This window comes from Chionomys nivalis, chromosome 8 (genome assembly GCF_950005125.1).
Source record: "Chionomys nivalis chromosome 8, mChiNiv1.1, whole genome shotgun sequence".
In the NCBI taxonomy this organism is placed as follows: Eukaryota; Metazoa; Chordata; class Mammalia; order Rodentia; family Cricetidae; genus Chionomys; species Chionomys nivalis.
This window is the reverse complement of record NC_080093.1, coordinates 88,491,698-88,512,691: the sequence shown is the minus strand read 5'-3', so window position 1 is coordinate 88,512,691 and position 20,994 is coordinate 88,491,698. Positions and strand designations below refer to the sequence as shown.

General features: G+C 41.8%; 2 protein-coding genes across 2 annotated transcripts; both read right to left on the bottom strand.

The window, feature by feature from the left end:
• Positions 1-2,376: 2,376 nt before the first annotated feature.
• LOC130880470 (olfactory receptor 10A3) lies at positions 2,377-3,378 on the bottom strand. The gene has a single exon (XM_057779505.1). It carries the CDS (start codon positions 3,376-3,378, stop codon positions 2,377-2,379), a length of 1,002 nt encoding a protein of 333 aa, XP_057635488.1.
• Positions 3,379-17,126: 13,748 nt separating this feature from the next.
• LOC130880482 (olfactory receptor 10A3-like) lies at positions 17,127-18,098 on the bottom strand. Its single transcript, XM_057779524.1, has one exon. The coding sequence runs from the start codon at positions 18,069-18,071 to the stop codon at positions 17,127-17,129; it is 945 nt and encodes a 314-aa protein (XP_057635507.1). The 5' UTR covers positions 18,072-18,098.
• Positions 18,099-20,994: the final 2,896 nt, after the last annotated feature.

Genomic DNA, 20,994 nt, shown 5'->3' with positions numbered 1-20,994 from the left:
CCATCTTAGGGTTGGCAAGAGACTTGACTCTTGAGGGGTTCGCAGGTGTCCAGGAATATGTCCCCAGCTGGTACCTTGGGCAACTAAGGAGAGGGAACCTGAAATGACCCTATCCTATACTGATGAATATCTTGCATATCACCTTAGAACCTTCATCTGGCGATGGATCGAGGTAGAGACAGAGTCTCAATTTGGAGCAACGGTCTGAGCTCTTAAGGTCCAAATGAGGAGCAGAAGGAGGGAAAACATGAGCAAAAAATCAGGACCACGAGGGATGCACCCACCCACTGTGACAGTGGAACTGATTTATTGGGAGCCCACCAAGGCCAGCTGGTCTGGGACTGAATAAGCATGGGTTGATTCCGGACTCTCTGAGCATGGCGGTCAATGAAGACTGATGAGAAGCCAAGGACAATGGCACTAGGTTTCGATCCTAATACATGAACTGGCTTTGTGGGAGCTTAGCCTGTTTGGACGCTCACCTTTCTGGACGTAGATAGAAGGACCTTGGTCTTCCCGCAGGGCAGGGAATTTGGACTGCTCTTCAGTATCGAGAGGGAGGGGGAATGGAGTGGGGGGAGGAGAAGAGGAGTGGGGATAGGGGGAGGGAAGTGGGGGGAGGGCAATATTTGGGAGGAGGGGAGGGAAATGGGAAATGGGGAGCAGGTGGAAATTTTAATTAAAAAAGAATAAAAATAAATAAATAAGTAAAAAAAAAAAAAAAAAAAAAAAAGAATTGTCTTGCTTCCTGTACGGCATCCTAGGAGACACCCCTCAGGATGACCACAGCCCAGCCTAGGATACAGCAAACAGAACCACATTGGGATGAGTCAGTCAAGGAAGGTTAACCATGGGGCCTCCAGCCTCCTTGACTCCTTCACAACGGGTAATGTGTCTGAGAGTGCCTTTGTGATCGTGGTGTGTCATGGGAAACATGGTTCTTAAGAGTGGAAGCCTTTTACCTCACTAGGAGATGACCTCAGGGAAGATACTACAAACCAGACGGCCAAGAGCCCAAATGTAAATACGGCCATAACCTCTGTTGCTCAAACAGGCTCTACGGAGTGGAATCTGGGTCCTGTGAACTGTCCTGGACATCAGTGCCATCCTTGCTGCCCATCACTGTCCTCTCCAGTCAGATTCTCCTGCAGACAAGCCTCTTCAGAACCAGGAAATGTGCTGCCCTGAACCTTCCCCTCTCCTTGACACCCAGAACCACATATCTACTCTTTCTCGCATTGGCTGCCATCCCAATTCATTCACCTTTGAGAGACATGCCACTTCACAGCACATGTACTTTTCCATCTGCATGGTTAGTGGATTCTGCCTCACCAAACTAGAAACTGAGGGCATCAGAATAAAGGTGCAAAGTGTCCTGGTTGATCTTTCTGCCATACAGGAACATACACTAGGCACTGAAGTTCTCATGAAGTTCTCACTGTAGTTCACATTAGGCCTAGTCTATCAGCTTCTGGGTCAAGCTGAGGCCTTAGTATAAGCATTTCTGTCCACGGAGTTTATCATCAGGGTCCTCCTCCACTTTGGTGGGGATATGACCCATAATACCTCTTTCCTTACCCTCAGGGGTGTGAGAGAGCTAGGACCAGGAAAGGCTCTGGCAAGAGTTGTATTTTAATCTGGTAATTCTCTGGAATGCCGAGGAGGTTATAGTTATGTATGATCATCAGGTCATCCAGCCTAGCATGGAAAATGTTCATATTGATGATGTATAGGAATCCCATCAGACTGTGGGAAACCGGACAGAATACCATGAAGCACAAACCATACAAACCAACACCAACACCATTTGTTTTAAAACAGCTAGGACCTCCAAGTAGAATTCTTGCAAGATGAGCAAGGTTTCCCACTATGTTCCATTAATGATCAAATGTAAAACCTGCTTCCTAGATAACAGCCTGTGGCCATCACATCTACCATGGCATGCCCACAAGTCTACATGCTCACAAATAATAAATAAGTGCTAAAAGTTTAACTATATAAGAACAGTATGAGTCATTTCATCAGTCACTTTTTGAAGAATCTAGCACACAAAAATGAAATCACCAAGCATATGAACATAAAGAATTAAATGTTTATTTGAGAATCTACTTAATAGCAACACTCTCGCAATGATCTGCATGTCAATAATAGAAAATGGATCACCAAAATGTTCGTCATGTGTTACAGAAGCATACACTTCTTAAAACAATCGACGGCAGCACTAAAAGAGAAGGTTAATGTGATATGCTTTCAAGCGTCGAGATATCAAGGAAGAAAATATTCTCTAACCAAAAAGAGTACTCTTGTTTTCACCTTCTTCAAAATCCATATAGAGCTCAATAACATGATAGAAAAAACACCAAGTTCCTCAACAAATCAAGCTGTGTGTAAAGTCACTTTTCTTTGCCATAATTTCACCACAGCCCTTTTCATCTCCTTGTTCCTCAGGCTGTAGATGAGTGGATTCAGCAGAGGGGTGAGCAGTGTGTAAGCCAATGACATCAGTTTCTTGGTGTCTGGTGAATACCTGGATTTGGGCTGTAGGTAAGTTATACTGGCCGTGCCATAGAAGAGGGTGACAGACGTGAGATGAGAGGCACACGTGGAAAAGGCCTTCTGCCTCCCTGTGGTGGATGGCATCCTCAGGATGGCAAAGAGAATCCGGATGTAAGACAAGAGAATCAACAGGAAGGGGACCATGACAATCAAAATGGTGCCTGTGAAGGCATAGATTTCAAACAGGAACGTGTCCGCACATGCAAGCTCCAGCACTGGAGGAGTCTCACAGAAGAGATGGTTAATTTCCCTGTGGCCACAGTAGGGGAAACTAAACACCCATGTGGTCTGCACAGTTGCTACCATGATCCCTGATATCCATGAGAATGTCACTAGTTTCACGAAGACCCTTTTGTTCATAATGACTGGGTAGGACAGAGGATGGCAGATTGCAGCAAAGCGGTCATAAGCCATTGCCCCCAGGAGAAAACACTCAGTCCCGCCAAAGAGAAGAATGAAATACATCTGTGCAAAACAGCCCCCAAAGGAAATGGTGGCTTTCTCGGAGGTCAGGACCACCAGCATTTCGGGTGTGATGGCTGCACTGAAACTCATTTCTACCACAGATAAATTCTGCAGGAACAGGTACATGGGGATGTGCAGACTCTGGTCCAGAAAGATGATAGCGATGATGAGGGCATTTCCTATCAGAGTCACCAGATAAATAACCAAGAAAGCCCCAAACATCTGCCGCTGGAGTTCAGGAAAGGCAGAAAATCCCAAGAGGATGAACTCAGCCACAGAGCTGTCATTCTGCCCCCTTGATGCAGTAGTCGAGCCCTGTATTGTTCTTAGGGGCATAAAGTAGAAGCAAGAAGTCATGATCTAAGCTCCAGCCAGCATTTGTGCCAGGAATTCTTCTAGACGATAATAAAAGAAACCCTCCCCACAAAAATACCCATTGTTAATTTGGATAGTAGCTACACACTTGCAATCATTCAAATACAAAAGGAGAAACGAAGTATTCTAGATGAAAAATGTATTCTTAAATATATAAAAAATACTGTCAGTTTTCTATTGCAAGTGATACAATAGTGCAAAATGAAATATAATTTAAAGTAAACATAAATGACATGATTCTAGCTGTCCCCTCAATAGATATTATTTATTAAATATAGGTAAATATCAATTTAAAGGCCTCTAAAACTATAGCATAAAAAAGAAACATAGATTTTAGAAGCTAGCCACAAAAGAGTGATGTCTCCAAAGAAGAAGTTTTCACCATATAGAGACAGATTTTTTATTTTATAAACCCAAAAGTCACATTACTTAGCTCAGAAACTAGGTAGAGGGAAGCTAGCCACAAAAATGTTTATAACCTGATATATATATATATATATATATATATATATATATATATATATGTTTATTGACAATATTTATTACATTCAAATGAAAATTAAAGAGCTATTTTTGACAGTTAAAAGCTCTTCAAAACATTTTGTAGGAACACACAAAGGGAGTGTGTTTCAAATTTACCTTTATTAGGTGACACAAGTAATATTTAATTGGTTTCAGATCTCTACCCAGACCTGAAGCTACTGGATCATATTAGAATGAACCCAAATGTGGCATTTTTAGGGATAGATGTCCAAGTATCTTCCTTATGTCCCTAGTGGCTTTTTCTAAGCCCATTTGAAAGTCACTGTGGATTTGTGGTTTGAGAGGTTCTTCCCTCTCTCTAATCCCCTACTCAGAAATCCATGAAAATTTAAATTGTTCTGAAAGTTCTGGTTAACTACCATTCCCTAGGTTCTGTATGGCTACAAATACATTAGAGTCCAGAGAGCAACAGAAGCTAAGTGTGCTGCATGAAGTTGGCATGTGTCTTGACCAGTAGGCAAATCAAACGGTTCCTCCAAAAGCCCGTAACTCTCCCTTGTGCTTCTACCTCTATTTTACCCTGATAGTACCAGATGACATTTATTTTTCATACAGAAAAACATAACCCTCTAGAGCAGGATAGAGAACGAGTATTTTGTTTGCTATGTGCACAATGCCTACAACAGCTCCTGGTTCATAAAAGACTCCAATACAATATTTTGAGAATAAAGAACTTAGAAAGATATAGACTTTATCTTTACGTATAATATGCATTAAAGATGCCAGAACCTTTTACAATGGGAAAACATTTGAGAAGTTTTAAAGTATGGAATGGGGGATGGGGAGAGAGTAGCAACTCCAACTTCAAGACGCTGCAGTGGAAGATTCCTTAGTTCAGGAAAAGGAAGACACACGAAGACTGACTTGCCCAGTTTAGAAGAGGTCCTGGATCACACCGTAGAACGTGTGTGTGTGATGTTCTGAGATCCAGAGTGAATTCACCAGGAGAGATGAGGACGTCAGGAGAACAGATAGACACAGCCAGCAGCAGACATGCTATGTTATCTTCATGAGCATCTGGAGAGCCTTAGCAAACAGTGAAAGCAAGTTCACTTATGCTTGATTCAGACCATGTTCACAAAACCAAACCAAATGCCTGAAGCAACCCCAGTGCTCACACATACTTGGCTTTGGCATCTCCCCAAATGGAAAAAATAGACTCTGTTGACCTCAAAGTCCTTTCCAACAGCATACTAGAACAATGTCTACTCAGGTCTAAACTGATAACATTGTAACATTATACAGATTGAGCAGTTATATTTAATGTATTTACATACATATGTAAATGTGTGTAACAGCAATTAAAGAAAGGGAGACCATGGGTTTTAAAGAAAAAAAACATATGGAGAGGAAAAGGGAAGAGAGAAATTTTGTGATCATATTATAATTTCAAAAAGTTTTTTAAAAAAAGTTTTAAATAGGACACTTTTATGGTACTCAGTAAAAATACTTTATGGAATAAAATTATTTTTAATAACAGTAGGAAACCAATAACTGACAACAACTAACTGTACATTTCAAAACAACTAGTAAAGATTTGAAGTGTTCCCAGAGATAAGCAAAAATAAGTGCTGGAGGGCTGGAGAGATGGCTCAGTGATTAAGAGTATTCGCTACTCTTGCAGAGGACCTGAGTTTAGTTTCCAGCATTCACATCAAGTGGCTCACAGCCACCTATAACTCCAACTCCAGGGAATCAAATGCCTTCTTGCCTTCATGTGCACCTGCACTCACGTGCACATGTACACACACGCATACACTCACACAATATCTGAGGCAACAGAAATGCCAACTTCCTAAGCTAAGCCTTAGAGACTGCAGACAACTACAAAAATGGGACTCTGTACCTCAGAAATGTGAGATTCCTATGACAAATGAAAAACAAATATGCATACTAAAAACCAAATTTTCACAAAAAGAAAAAAACCTGTTATGACTGGGAAAAAATCATGAATGGTCACTCAATGATTAAAAGACCCTACTGTCTTAATGACTCTGCAACGGGGAGTCTGAGGCGGGTGGTCCTTTCCTTGAACTTCAGCTGCCCATTGAGAAAAGTAAGGGTTGGCACTGACCAAATGACTCAGTCAGTGTTCACAGAGACTGAACTGACAACCGGGGAGCCTACCTGAGACTGACCTAGGCACTCTACATATGTTACAGTTGTGTAACTTGGTCTTCTTAGGGCACTCATGGCAGAAGGAATAGGAGCTCTCTTCAACCCCTACAGTCTTTGGGGACCCTACTCCACATACTGGATCACCCTGTCCAGCCTTAATAGTGGGGAGGTGCTTAGTCTTACTGTAACTTGGTAAGCTGTGTTTTGTTGATACTCATGGGAGACCTGCCCTTTCCTAAACAGAAACGGAGGAGAAATGGATTGGGGGGGGGGACAGAGGCGTTGGTGAGGGAGGGCCTAGGAGGATGGCAGGGAGGGGGATAAATAGGTAGATAGATAGATAGATAGATAGATAGATAGATAGATAGATAGATAGATAGATAGATAGATTTTTTAAAAGAAAAAGAAATGTCTAGGAATTGATAGTTAATGCATGCAAAGTCCTTATTCCTGAAATCATTGTCTACTTACCTCTCAGAAAGAAACAAGAAGACATGTACACACATCAAAACAAAACTTTGATGCTGATCTAAACAACCCTTGAGCAGTGGGGTGTCTCTTCCACAGCATCTCCAGTCATCAGTGGTAAGAACTGAGAAGGCACCCTCTTACAGGCACACAACAGAAGCAGAGGCTGTGCTTTCTTACCTCATGACTGTCTCCACCATTTTCATACACTGTCAACAGTTTTAACACTGACCAAAACCTACTTATTTCTTAGTGATTCTGTGCTGACTTTACAGCATTAGACGGCACCAGGCATGTGCCTTAGAGAGCCGCTCCCTGAAGAACTTGGAATCAACCTCATATTTGGTATGATGACTCAAGGGGCTATAATTCAGCCCCCGGGACGAGAACACTCTAGAGAAAAACTTGGAGCATCACTCCTTTGAATGTCCATGAGGAATAACCTCCCCTTACACCAGAGATTTGACTTCCAGATAGTGCTCTCAGAAAGAGGCGACAGCTAAGACTGAAGAACATTGTAACAGGAAGAAGGGGGGTGGATGAGAGCGCCATCTAGAGGGAGAGGGTTTGGGCAACAGTGGGAAACAAGCAGGCAAATTTAAAACCCTGGGTAGAAAGCTTTCAGGCTCCGATGCCCAGAACTTTCCTTTTTCTAGAAGGAAAATAGAATCAATAAAATTAAAAAAGGAACACCATTACAGTGGATCTCAGTCACAGAAATTCTTATCCTGAGACTGCAAAGGTTGAAGGGTTTGCCTGACTTTGAGCTAACTTCTCTGTTTCACTCACTTTTCTATGTAAAAAGAAAACAGTGTTATTAATTCCATAGAGCATATATGTAAATCAAGGGTTCAGAGTTTGCCTATATACCACCTAGAACAGTGAGAGATCATTCCCTCTGCCCAGGAGAGCGCAAGTTCCATAGGTCTACTAGTAAGGTCTTTACAGAATTCTACTGATGCCTTCACCAAGGCTTCCCTTTTCTACAGATTTCTAAGAGTAAGTTTCTCCTCCAAAATGTTCTTCCTTCCTGCAGCCATAGGCTGGAGATGAAACTTAGAGGTTTAGATCTATCTATGCCCAGTGTGAAGCAGACCACATGTTCTAAAGGAAAGGGGTTTTCATATTCAAAGTCCAATTCAGACCCCTTCCTAAACCACTCAGGAGGTAGGATGGCATGCCCAGGCATGCAGTGTGCCTCCATGATTTTTAGAACTTTCATTATTCATACACCCAATTTTTCCATGGGAACTTCTCTTCCCCAGTACATTCTGTATCTGAAGGTCGTAGATCTATAGAATGGTGGTGTGTGCCCTTTCCACAGTATGTTTTATCTCAGTGAAAATGAGCTAATTCCAGGAATGTGATAAAACGTAGTCAGTGGGTAATAATAACATCAGTTGTTAACCAAACAAAAATATCATTGATATGACATAGTCAAAGTGTGGAGAATTTATACATCTTCTTCAAGGATAGCAAATAAGCATCATGAAATACATGCAGAGAGATTTAAATAATGACATTTAAATTAACACGGGGCAATGAAAATAAATGGGAAGCTGATGTGGGAAGTCCTTCTGTATATGTGTTGCTTTTATTGACTAATGAATAAAGAAGCTTCCCTGGCCTGTGATAGGTCAGAAGGCAGGGGAAAAAAAACTGAATGCTGAAAGAAAGAAGGCAGAGTCACAAGAATCAAGCAATCACTGCTGGGGACAGACATGCAGGAACCCTGCCCATAAGTCACAGCCCCATGTCAATACACAGATTAATAGAAATGGGCTAACTAAAGATATAAGAGCTAGCTAGCAATACACATAAGTGATTGGCCAAGTACTGATTAAAATAATAAAGTTCTGTGTGATTATTTCAGGAGTCTAGGCAGCTGTGAAACAAACAAGCAGTCTCCACCAACAGGAAGTGAAAAGAACATATTGTAGATCCCTAACTATATATTGCTGTGGGGACAATGGTCTGTATCCTGTCAATTATATATTAAACAAATGCTGATTGGCCATACCCTTGCCAATATAGGTGGGACAACCAGGCAGGAAGTAGAGGCGGGATGACAAGAACAGGAGAATTCTGGGAAGAAGAAAGCTTATTTGGCAGTCCTGATCCAGCCACAGAGCAAGCATGATGTGACTACCTCGCCAAAAAACGTACTAAGCCATGTGGCTAACATAGACAAGAATCATGGGTTAATATAAGTTATAAGAGTTAATAAGAAGCCTGAGCTAATGGGCCAATTAGTTTATAACTAATGTAAACCTGTATTATTTCTTTGGGACTTAATAACTGTGGGAACTGGGCAGGACAAGGATTGGGTGAGACAGAAAAACTCGGTCAACAATATATTTTCAGCTCAAAAATGTTTCTACAATATTTATAAAAATTGAAAGGAAATTCCAATAAATTTCAAAATCATAGAGATTATGTGAGAAACATGATTTAACTAAACCTGCACAAAGTCAAAAATCAAAAAGCCAAACTAAAAGTTTAGGAGCAAGGAAAACAAGCCAAATGCAGAGTGTAAAAACCCATCTTTGTTTCATGGAAATACTTTGTTACACACACTGTGTTTTCTGACTGCAGGAAGCATCAGCCAGAATAAACATTCATGAATGAACTTAGAATAACTGCTTTTATGAATTACACTGGAAATGAGAGTGGGCAGAATTTTGAGACACAGTTGGTACTTTTTTGATATTTCTCCTGCTTAATTTCTTTTATTTTAGGAATAAGTACATGGAAGGCTTTTTAAAAGCCAAAACGTGAATTTCAGACTTATCTAAAGGGAAAGGAACCCTAGCATAAAAAAAAATCTATTATCTCAGCTTTTCTAGGACTGAGAGAGTAGGATACCAAGTTCAAGACCAGCCAGGCCTACATGGTGAAACCTTATCTGAAAAAATGCCTAGTCTATAACCTCATCTAAAAGACAGACACAAACAAAATGTCAAGGAGGAAATAGTGAGAAGCAGGAGTCTAAACTTCACTTTTAAAAATCCCAGTGCACAACCTACAATATAGGAGAGATCTGGTAAGGGGAAAGAAAGAGGTGAGGAGTAGAAGGGACACATCAAGTGTAGCTGAGACCAAGACAAGAGCCTTGGTCTCCAATATGGGTTCTCAGAGTGTTGTCCCTCTGTCATCAGCATCAGAAACCCAGAGGGCATTTCTAAACCCTACAACAATCTGCCACATCCACACCTCCTGGGTATGACGCAAACACAGATGTCTTACTATTTGTTTAGACAACTCTCAAAAGGGTTAAGATGAGCTGCTCTCATATTAGAATATTGTGATGAAGGCACTGGAAAGACAGCAGGCACAGGGTCATTCTGACCTTTCTGTTGACCCTCAGATCAGGAGATGGAGTTCTCATGGGAAGGAAGCAGCAACCCTGTTCTCAAGCAGGAGACACTGACACTATGAGGAGTTCACATGCATCCTCTTAAACATCACTCATTCTGGAAGCTTCCACATAACCCATTAGCTTCTTCAGAACTCGCCATCGCCAGTCCAAACCAGAGTGTAAGTGGCTGGCTGTGTTTCCTATTTCCTTCTTCTTACTCCTGAAATCCATCTTGTGGCAGCTTAACCTTCAGGTCTGGGAAGTCCCTGTGTATATGCCAGCAGAGGCTTCTATTCCTACATCTCATGCACACTAAACCACTGCAGTGCCATGCCCTGGAGGACAAAAGTCATGGTCCTCTTGTCCCAGCAAGAAGAACTGCATGGGAAGGTGGTGATAAGCTTTCCCTGGGTCTGTTGTGACAGAAGAGAGAAAGTGGGTGTGGATGACCACAGAGCACTCTAATTAGCTTCATAAAAACCTGAATGATACCTTTTGTTCCATGGGTTCTGACAGCAGGAGAGTAGAGGAGGTGGAAAACCTCATCTTCAGCCTGAAGATTTAATCTGTATCATAAAGCAGCAAGTTTCAAGCTTCAAAGTACATGAATGTCACCTGAATGCTTAGTGAAATGCAGACTGGAATCATGAAGTCTGCCTGGCTCATCACAGTGGGAGTTTATGAGGAGTGTTTCTGTATATCCTGAATTATTCCTGCTGGCAGGGAACATGTGAGTCGCTTTCTTCAAACAAACACCACAGAAAAGCCAAGAGAAAAGATGGGAGGTGACCCAAAGAGATGATACACTTTAGTAACATTCTAGAATCAAACAGTCTAAAAGAGATGAGAACAGCATAGGATGTATAAAGAATATCCAAGAAAGAAACATGAACTAGTAATAAATTGTCACCAGAAAATAAAGCTACAAAATTTTTAAACTCACATAAACACTAATTTTATTGAAGAAAAGCTCAAAACAAAAACATGAATGCCAAAGGAGGAGTTTGTGGAACAACAGAAATAAGTAAATCCTGATCTGCAGTGTTCACAGGAGACGAATGCAATAAAATCACAAGTCCATGTTGAAAGCATAAAGAGAGTAGGCACATGAGAATAGAGTACTAGAGAAAAGATAGGATCAGCAAGCAAAATAAACGTATACAACTTAAAATAAACACAACTTAAAATGAACACAATTTAAAACACTGTTAAAAAAAAAAAAACTCAGCCAGGTGCAGAAAAGAGGGGATACTACATAAGAAGAAAGAGATCAGCCAGAGCTACATGAGACTCTGGACTGGGGGAGAAAAGAGCAGATAATGAAAAAGGAGTGAACAAAAGATCCAGTATGTGTGCAGCTGATGTACCTGTGAAATGAAAGAAAGAAAAGATTCAGTATTGGAGTCTAAGTAGCGTCTCTCCTGGAGTTCTTGGGAAGATGAGAGAGAAAGGTGAAGACTTTGAAACAATGTCTAGCATAGAAGGATTGCAACCTGTGATGTTTTCTATCATTACATTGTGTTTTTCTGTTTTCTTTCTCTTCCCCAGCCCCCCACCCAGGAACAGTGGCCCAGAATACCCCCGACTCTGAGGCTAAAAGAAGGCTCCCTTCTTAGCTTCAGGAAGCCTAAACTAAGAGGTTAGAGCATCATGCTGACCCACTCCTACTATTATAGCTGAGTCTCATGGTTTCTCTGAAGACAGGTAAAGTTGCCCTCATCAGCTCTCTGTCCTTAGCATGCAAAGATGCTGAATCCGCCAAAGAGAGGGAAAGATCAATGACCTTGAAAACAGTGGAACCAACATTTGGAATTATTGTTTCCTTGCTTGTTTTGATATTTTCATCTTTGTATGTTTGTTTGTGAACTTTTGTTTGTATGTTCTTTGATTTTATTTTGCCTTTTGTTTTTGAAAACAGGTCCTAATATATAGCCCAAGCTGGCCTGGGACATAAGTTCCTACTTCAGCAGCCTCTCAAATGCTCAAATAGCTAGGGACATGCTACCAGAGACAGTTAGGGGTTTTTTGTTTTTACTGTAGGTTCCCGAACTTCTCACTAAACTGTGTCACAATGACACTTTACCCATATTTAATTAATACCGTTGAGTAGTGTGAGTATGAATAATGTAAATGAGTTCACAGTTATAACACATGAAACTTCTATTATTTCCCATGTAAATGATATTGACAATCACACAATTCTAGAAGAAGCTGTTTTATTTATGTGTAGTTGGAGTCCAAAGCCACACTATGTGACACTTTGCATCTGGCTGATAGAGCTTCAGCATGTCATTCCAAACGCACCATTCCTCTCTCCCAGTTTAAAGCATCTAAACACAAAATATAATAAGCCTATGAACCAGTTCAAATGCAGCACTGAGATTCTTTTCCAAGAGAAAATTCACCACATAATTAGAAAGACGTGGCTAGCAGAGGCGAATGAGATGGCTCAGTCAGTCAAGTGCTTACTGTACAAGCGTGAGGACCCAAGTTTGGATCACCAGCACGCATGTAACAACTGTGAACAGGGACACATATCTGTACTTCCAGTGCTGGGGGGGTGAGAAGGAGGCTATAGAGATCATTAGACACGTAGTCTAGCCAAATTGGTGAGCTCCAGGCTCCAAGGGAGACCCTGTTTCAAAATCAATCAATAAATAAGGTGGGGCTGAAGAGGTGGTTCAACATCTGGAGAGATGCTCATATCTAAGACCACATACTTCCTCTCCAACATCTGGAGAGATGTTCTTATCTAAGACCACATGCTTCCTCTCCAACATCTGGAGAGATATTCTTATCTAAGACCACATGCTTCCTCTCCAGAGGACTTTATTTCTGTTCCTAACTCCTGGCATTGGGTATCTCACAACTCACTGCAACTACGGTTCCTGGGAATCTGATGCCTCAGACCTCCTTGAGTACCAGCACTATATACACAAAGACACACCACACACACACACACACACACACGGGGGATACCATCATCTATCCAATAGAGTATGAGTAGAAGATAAGTTTAGGGTTCAATGGTCATAGCATTTAACTTGGAAAAAAACAACATTTTACCCTTATTACCATCCATGGAGAAGAACTAAAAAACTAAATAAGCGCTAAGGAGCTCACATGACTCATATTCAATAAACACAAATCTCATATTCTCTTTATATAACAAGGAAATGAGACCTAGGGCTGTAAACAGAAAATATTACAAATTTCACAACCTGTGGAGGTATTCAGTCTGAAAAGGCCACACAATAGGTAACCTGACCCAATGAACACAGAGAAGAGAAAGGACGTTTTTTCACAGTAGATGAGAGGAACAATTCATTATTTGTGTGTGGGACATTTTGTCCTTCCAGTGAACATGTAAGTGGAAACCACAACAACAAGGCCAAGTGAGAATTTAAGAACTTCCAACATAGTTTTGACTATTAACATTTCATAAATATATGTAAGAATAGCAAATATGGGAAGTTTACATATTTAATGAAAAGGTAGACGTATAATCTCTCCAGCAGCTAGATTTTTAGACAGATTTAAAGGACCAGGCAAAATCTTCCTTCTACACCACAGGTCTTAAATCCATCTGGGAAGGGCTTGTTTGCATCAATGACATTTGTGGACACTATTGCCGATTGGGAATATGTTGCGAGGTCAAGCATGATTATATCTCACAAGGTTCACAGCTGGGTAAAAATCTTGATTTTTATCCTCCAGCAGCCTATGGAGCATCTTCTGGGACTGTGGATGCAAGCTAGAAAAAAAAAAAAAAAAAGCTTTCCGATCACTAATGGCTTGATTTTCCCCTGTCTGCTGACCAAAGTATGTGGTGTCTTCAGCAAGAGCAGTTTCAACTCTTACTCTTCATCAGAGAAACTTCTTTTCCAGTGAACAGTAGTTAATACAGAGACTCACAACTGACCAAAGTGCAGAAAGCAAATGTCTGTGGGGTATTCATTCATAAATGGGATCTTTATATGACACCCCCCATAGCTTAGGAAGCACCATAAAAGAGGAGGCAGAAGGACTGTAAGAGACAATAGTCAGGAGGGCTAGAAAGAAGTACTTACCTTCTGGACATAGCAGAACTGCCGCACTCAGGATCTCACAGCAGCTGTGATTGTCTGTACGAGGTCAAGCCAGTCAGTATTCCTGCATGGACGAGGGAGGGGCACAAGAACCCCACTCAGACCTTAGCTAATTAATATTGACATTGATGAATGCTAAGGAAAGGAAGGGAGAGCCACTTTCTTCAGATGTGTAGTCATGCTCCAATGGATGCCCCTGGGCCTTCATGGACATGGGCAGCACTGATTAGACTCAATGGAGTCTTAAAAAGTAAAAAATAAAAGATCATGAAGTTGGAAAGAGGACATACTGGGGAGAATCCAAGAGGACTTGGAAGAGGAATTAGGGGATAAATGCAATCAAAATGCATTTCATGCTGGGCGGTGGTGGCACATGCCTTTAATCCCAGCACTTGGGAGGCAGAGGCAGGCGGATCTCTGTGAGTTCGAGACCAGCTTGGTCTACAAGAGCTAGTTCCAGGACAGGCTCCAAAACCACAGAGAAACCCTGTCTCAAAAAACCCAAAAAAAAAAATGCATTTCATACATGAATTAAATTCTCAAAGAACAAATTTGTGTGTGTGTGTGTGTGTGTGTTTGTAATATCTGTCATTCTACACATCCTGTAGAAATCTTATTGGCACATATATCCCCAGGATCAAGAAAGGATTCCTCTTCTTAGTTTTAAAGAGAAAATGAGGCTGTTAACTTCTTTTTTATTAAAATAATATTTTTATTGGTTCTTTGGGAATTTCACAGCATGCACCCTGATCACCCTCACTTCCCAGTCCTTCCATGTCTACCTCCTTGTGACCTCCCACTCCTAATTTTTTTTAAATACAAAAATAATAATAATAAAAGAAGTCCAATTTGTGTTACCACTATGCTCACTGAAGAATGGTCAAACTCTCAACAGCCTGCCACTCAAATAGAACTGAGTCATTCCCCTCCTGCACCCCCACCAGAAGCCATCAGTTATGGAGAGCTACATCTCAGCATCCTCATCAGCATCTCTTCAATGCTTCCTGGTTTGGCTGTTACTTTTCTAGAAGGAGGTGAGTGTTGGGTGGGGGTAGGAGTTGTCACAGAGGCCTTCCATGTCTGTCTCTCCCAACTGTGCATCTTCATTAATTGATATCACTGCAAAAACAGGTTGTTTTCTCTTTGCGGTCAATTGGAGCACAGATCGTGTGCTTCCACATGGTTTCCAGTAACAGCACAGACCACCAACACGGCCCCAGCCGCAGTAGGACTATGGATCCAGGCAATGCCCTCCAAGCCTGGACCACAGACATCAACATGGCCTTAGGTAATAAATGGGCCTCGGGCATCAATATAGGCCCTGGCCGCAGTAGAACCATGGACCCAGACATGGCTCTCAGTGACAGAAAGGACCATTACCGTTGCCTCGGGTGGAGACGAGGGCAGCTCAAACCAATATGGCCTCCAGCAGCAGCACGGCCCACGGACAACAACATGGGTTCAGTCAGCAGCACAGACCTTGAATGTCCACATGGATCTCGGGCTCTATTGCAGCCTGAGGCATCAGCATGAACCACCAAAACTAACATGACCCCCAACGGGGGGTCTCCAGCCATGGTAGTCCTCCAGTGAGGTCCAGTCCAGAAAGTGATATTTTTCTCATCTTGGGCCTCCGTCGCTGCCCAGAGCTAGGACAATCCCATGGCTGGTCTGTGTGTTGAGGGGCTGAGTCCCCTCTGAGTAAGTTCCAGGCTGCTGCACACTACCCTGCTGGCCCGACTGGGCAATAACATGTTTCACTGTCAACCCCAGCCCTCTCTCCCAACTGTCACTGCCGTCTCGTGTCCAGTGCCACCTCCATCCACAGTGCATGCACCCGCCACTCCATTTTTCCATCTTTTCCAGCTCTCCTTCACATAGCTGTTCATCAAAGTGACAGCTGCTGCCGCCCACCTGGAAAGGCAGGCAGCCTGGCTGGTTTCCACGGGGCAGCAGATATAGATAGATAGGTAGATAGATAGATAGATAGATAGATAGATAGATAGATAGATAGATAGATAGATGATAGATAGACGATTAGATAGATAGATAGATAGATGATAGATAGATAGATAGATAGATAGATAGATAGATAGATAGTAGATAGATAGTAGATAGACAGACAGACAGGTAGATAGATGATAGAGATAGATGATAGACAGAGAGATAGATAGACAGATAGACAGACAGATGATAGATAGATCCAAAAGTAACCCAGTTTGTGATTATAATCTGAAGATGTGTGAATTCAAACAAATTTGAGCACCCCAAAATAAATGAAATCTTTACTTTTTCTTAGAATGCATTTTCTCTCTAGAAAAACCGTTTCATGTAGTTGGTCTCCTGTTGCTCCAGATAGGAGTGGTGTTCAGTGGGGCTTAACATCAGCCGGAAGTAAGCAGATACATGTGAACAGCAATTCTGCTATGTTTCAAGCTTGGTTTGTGGTACTGGGGGTTAAGCCCAGGGCCTAGTTCATGGTAGGCAAGCATTCTCTTGTTGAGTGACATCCTCTGTCTTTTATTCTCAAGAGGCAGTGCAGAAGGAGCTTGGTCCTGCCTCAATTTGATAAGCCATGCTTGGCTAACTCCCATCGGGGGCCTTACCCTTCTTAACTGAGACAGAGGAAAAGTGGATGTGGGGTAAAAGGGAGGTGAGAGGATGGAACAGAAGGAGAAGAGTGGGGGGAAACTGTGGTCGGTGTCAAATAAATTTAAAAAATAATTTTAAAAAAGGATGCACCACGTCAGTTGGCATCCATAACACCCAGTAAAGCATGTCAATGCAAAATAATTCATTTCCTCAGTCATCCGTGAGGAATCTATCACATAAAAATAAAATCAACAAGCACATGAACATAAGGAATTAGATGTTTACTGAAGCATCATCTTAATGGCAACAGTCAAGCAATGACCTGTATTCAACAACAGAAGGTGGATCAATAAATTGTGAGTCATGTGTTATGGATCACATATCTCCTAAAAAACAATTGACTACAGTATTAAAAGAGAAGGTTAATGTGATATGCCTTCAAGCATGGAGATATTAAGAAAGGAAACATTCTCTAACCAAAAAATGTACTCTGTTTTCAACACCTTCAAAAATCCATATAGAGCTCAATAGCATGATAGAAAAACACCGAGATCCTCAACAAATCAAGCTGTGTGTAAAGTCACTTTTCTTTGCCATAATTTCACCACAGCCCTTTTCATCTCCTTGTTCCTCAGGCTGTAGATGAGTGGATTCAGCAGAGGGGTGAGCAGTGTGTAAGCCAATGACATCAGTTTCTTGGTGTCTGGTGAGTACCTGGATTTGGGCTGTAGGTAAGTTATACTGGCCGTGCCATAGAAGAGGGTGACAGACGTGAGATGAGAGGCACACGTGGAAAAGGCCTTCTGCCTCCCTGTGGTGGATGGCATCCTCAGGATGGCAAAGAGAATCCGGATGTAAGACAAGAGAATCAACAGGAAGGGGACCATGACAATCAAAATGGTGCCTGTGAAGGCATAGATTTCAAATAGGAACGTGTCCGCACATGCAAGCTCCAGCACTGGAGGAGTCTCACAGAAGAGATGGTTAATTTCCCTGTGGCCACAGTAGGGGAAACTAAACACCCATGTGGTCTGCAGAGTAGTCATCATGGTACCTGAGACCCATGAGAACACAGCCAGTTTCACGAAGACCCTTTTGTTCATAATGACCGGGTAGGACAGAGGATGGCAGATTGCAGCAAATCGGTCATAAGCCATTGCCCCCAGGAGAAAACACTCAGTCCCGCCAAAGAGAAGAATGAAATACATCTGCGCAAAACAGCCCCCAAAGGAAATGGTAGCTTTCTCAGTTGTCAGGACCACCAGCATTTCAGGTGTGATGACTGTGCTGAAACAGAGGTCCACTAAAGATAAATTCTTCAGGAACAGGTACATGGGGATATGCAGGCTCTGGTCCAGAAAGATGATGGTAATGATGAGGGCATTTCCTATCAGAGTCACCAGATAAATAACCAAGAAAGCCCCAAACATCTGCCGCTGGAGCTCAGGGTAGTTAGAAAATCCCAGGAGGATAAATTCAACTTCAGAGCTATGATTTTGCTTCCTCATCACAATAGTAAATCCCTGTGTTGATTTTAGGGACGCAGGACATAAATGATGAAGTCACAGTGCAGGAGCTGAGTTCAGACTTGGACATCTTGGCAGAAGTTGTAAAGACATGATCATTTTGACAGAGGTTCAGACTGGCAGTTTTAAAGAATGATCAATAAGTTGTAACAATGAATCTTTAAAGAGCAAATGAACAAGTTACAAAACATTGACTCAGAAATCGTTTAGCAAATATAAAACAGTTGGTGAAATGACTCTGATGGCAAGCGCCCTTGCCACACATCCCTGGAACCCTCATTTAAAAAGTTGATATAGTAGCACTCGTCTGTAATCCCAGTGCCCCTATGACACGATGGAAGGCAAAGCCAAGTGAATACCTGGAAGCTTGCGGGTCAGTTAGCTGGGAGTGCACAGAGAAACCAAATTAACTCTCCTTAATATAGTGGAAAGAGGAACCAGTTCCTAAAGTGCCTCTGACCTCCACAAGCTCACCGTGGCATGTGTACATCCATATTTACACACACACACACTCACATAAAAATAATAAGTTTAATGCTAAAAATTAAATTAATAGAATAGTAAATAGTTCGGGGCAATATTTTGCTATGTAGCAAAAAAATTAATAAAATCCATTCTTGGAACATGAGATTTGTGTTATTTAAAATCCACTCTTCATTACTCTGGTGTATCATGTCTGTGTTGTGTTTAATTGTATACTTGTATATTTATTTATTGTAAATGAAGAGTTTCAAATTAGACAAATAGTAAAAAAAAATACAGACAAATTAAAACTATAATAAATTGAAATGTAAATATATTGGCAAATCTTTATTATAAATACCAAAGTACAAAACATGCCTTTGTTACTTTGTTAATCATGAAAAATAAAACCATATATTCCTGAGCAAATATAACATGTTCCCAAAAAGTTGGTTTGTAGATACATTGACCTCAGATGAACATAAGACAAATGGCTTCTAAAATATTAGTTTGGTTTCTGGTCCATGTGTTCCTAATTATTAAAATTTTCCCCAATGAGAAATTTTAGAAGCCAATTTTCTACCGTTGATTCTCGCAATCAGAAAGTGACTTTTAGGATTGTAGAAAATACCATATAGGATCATTCTGATTCTGCGACTCACTAGCTCCCTTTGAAAGAAAGCACAGCTGTGCTTGGGGGTTTGGGTCAATCACACAATGGATGAGCACCCACCTCAGAGTTACGTCTTCACCCTTCCAGATAAACCTGAGCCAGACAGTCCGCACAGAAGACATCCGGAGCCACCTTGCACTCCTTCCCACCCAGATCTCTAACTCCAATCACCTGGTTTATCTTTTTGCCAGACACTCACTACCAATGAAAATAATCCACATCTATTTGGGCTTTTATTCTTCCCTCTAGAATATAAACTGAAGGATGACAAGAGTTTTGTTCTAGACTTTGTGTTGGTCTCAGAACAGAAGAGGTAACCGCATACATAATAGATAAAAGTGGCTAAATTGACATTTAATGAATCTATGGAGAAACAAGTATTTAAGAAAACCCAGACTCTACCCTCCATGACTACTGTGTCTAAACGGAAAATAATCAAAAACAAGAGAACAAAGCAGAGGATGCATTTACGGTCTGACTTTCCTAGAAGCTTGAGGCTGCTGTGGGGTGCGAGCAACACCGGTTTAGGAATGGGTCTGTGCTCCTCCCTGCATGAGAATCCCTATCTGTATGGTCTGAAATGCCCCAGGCAGCCCTTCTGGCTCTCACTTAGGCCATCATTCCAGTCCAACGGGACCTACACTGAGAGCAGTGGAACCACAGCAGTTAGGCAACAAACAAGCATGAAATTCCTGATTCTCCACAGCCAATCTTCTGTACAGAGGTTTTCCTCCTTGCCCAACTCCCCTTGACAAGGCTCTCTAGATAAGGCTTAGCATGCCGCCTGCGCTACCTAGACAAACTCCCCCCCCCCCACAGTCCCAGCCTTCTCCCCAATGTCAGTACTCTTACATCCTTAGAACCAGAAACCCACAAACCCTTCCCAGATCCCTGCTCCATTCAAGTTCCTCCGCTCTTTCTCATCCCTTTATGAAGCCCTGATGGCTTCCCTTGTCTTATACCTAGTCCTACCATGTGTATTTTTTTTGTTGTTTTTGTTTTTTTTTGTTTGTTTGTTTTTTTTGTTTTTCGAGACAGGGTTTCTCTGTGGTTTTGGAGCCTGTCCTGGAACTAGCTCTTGTAGACCAGGCTGGTCTCGAACTCACAGAGATCCGCCTGCCTCTGCCTCCCAAGTGCTGGGATTAAAGGCGTGGGCCACCACGCCCGGCCCATGTGTATTTTTTACCTGCATCAAAACAACCCCATGCTTCCTCCCAAAGCCTCCAGACCTCCCCTGGTTCACAGAATAAAATGGTCATCTCTCTGGCAGTCATGTAAGGAAACCAGAGTGGTTTAAAAAAAAAAAAAAACTGTTTTAGAGACATAAATGAGGGAATGCTCCTTCCACATGGAGGTAAGAGTGATTAGTCATCACTACATCATCACAGGGTGTAAAGGGTGGAAGGGCTAGGCTAGTGGGTAGAGAAAGAAAGCATGGTGAGGAAAGCCCACCACTCTAGTGACATCTGTGTACTAGAATAGAGGACTCTGGCCTTCCTATGAGGCTTTAGAAAAAATAGAACTGTAGTATGGGACATGAAAAAGAAAAGCCAGAGGACAGAACTGCACAACAAACTAAAGACACATGATAGCTGGGGTTCAAATCTTTGGCACATTAACGGAGAGTAAAAACTAGTTGATTTACTAGGTATGACCATGATGGTGTACTAAAACCAAATACCTAGGGGTAGAGAGATGCCTCAGTGGGTAACTGGCTTGCTGTTCAAGCATGAGCACCTGAGTTTGGCCCCCAGCAACCACTTGAAATAG

Excerpts from the sequence above, each read along its gene's own strand:
- LOC130880482 (XM_057779524.1), bottom strand. The coding sequence starts at position 18,071 with ATGAGGAAGCAAAATCATAGCTCTGAAGTTGAATTTATCCTCCTGGGA.
- LOC130880470 (XM_057779505.1), bottom strand. The coding sequence starts at position 3,378 with ATGACTTCTTGCTTCTACTTTATGCCCCTAAGAACAATACAGGGCTCG.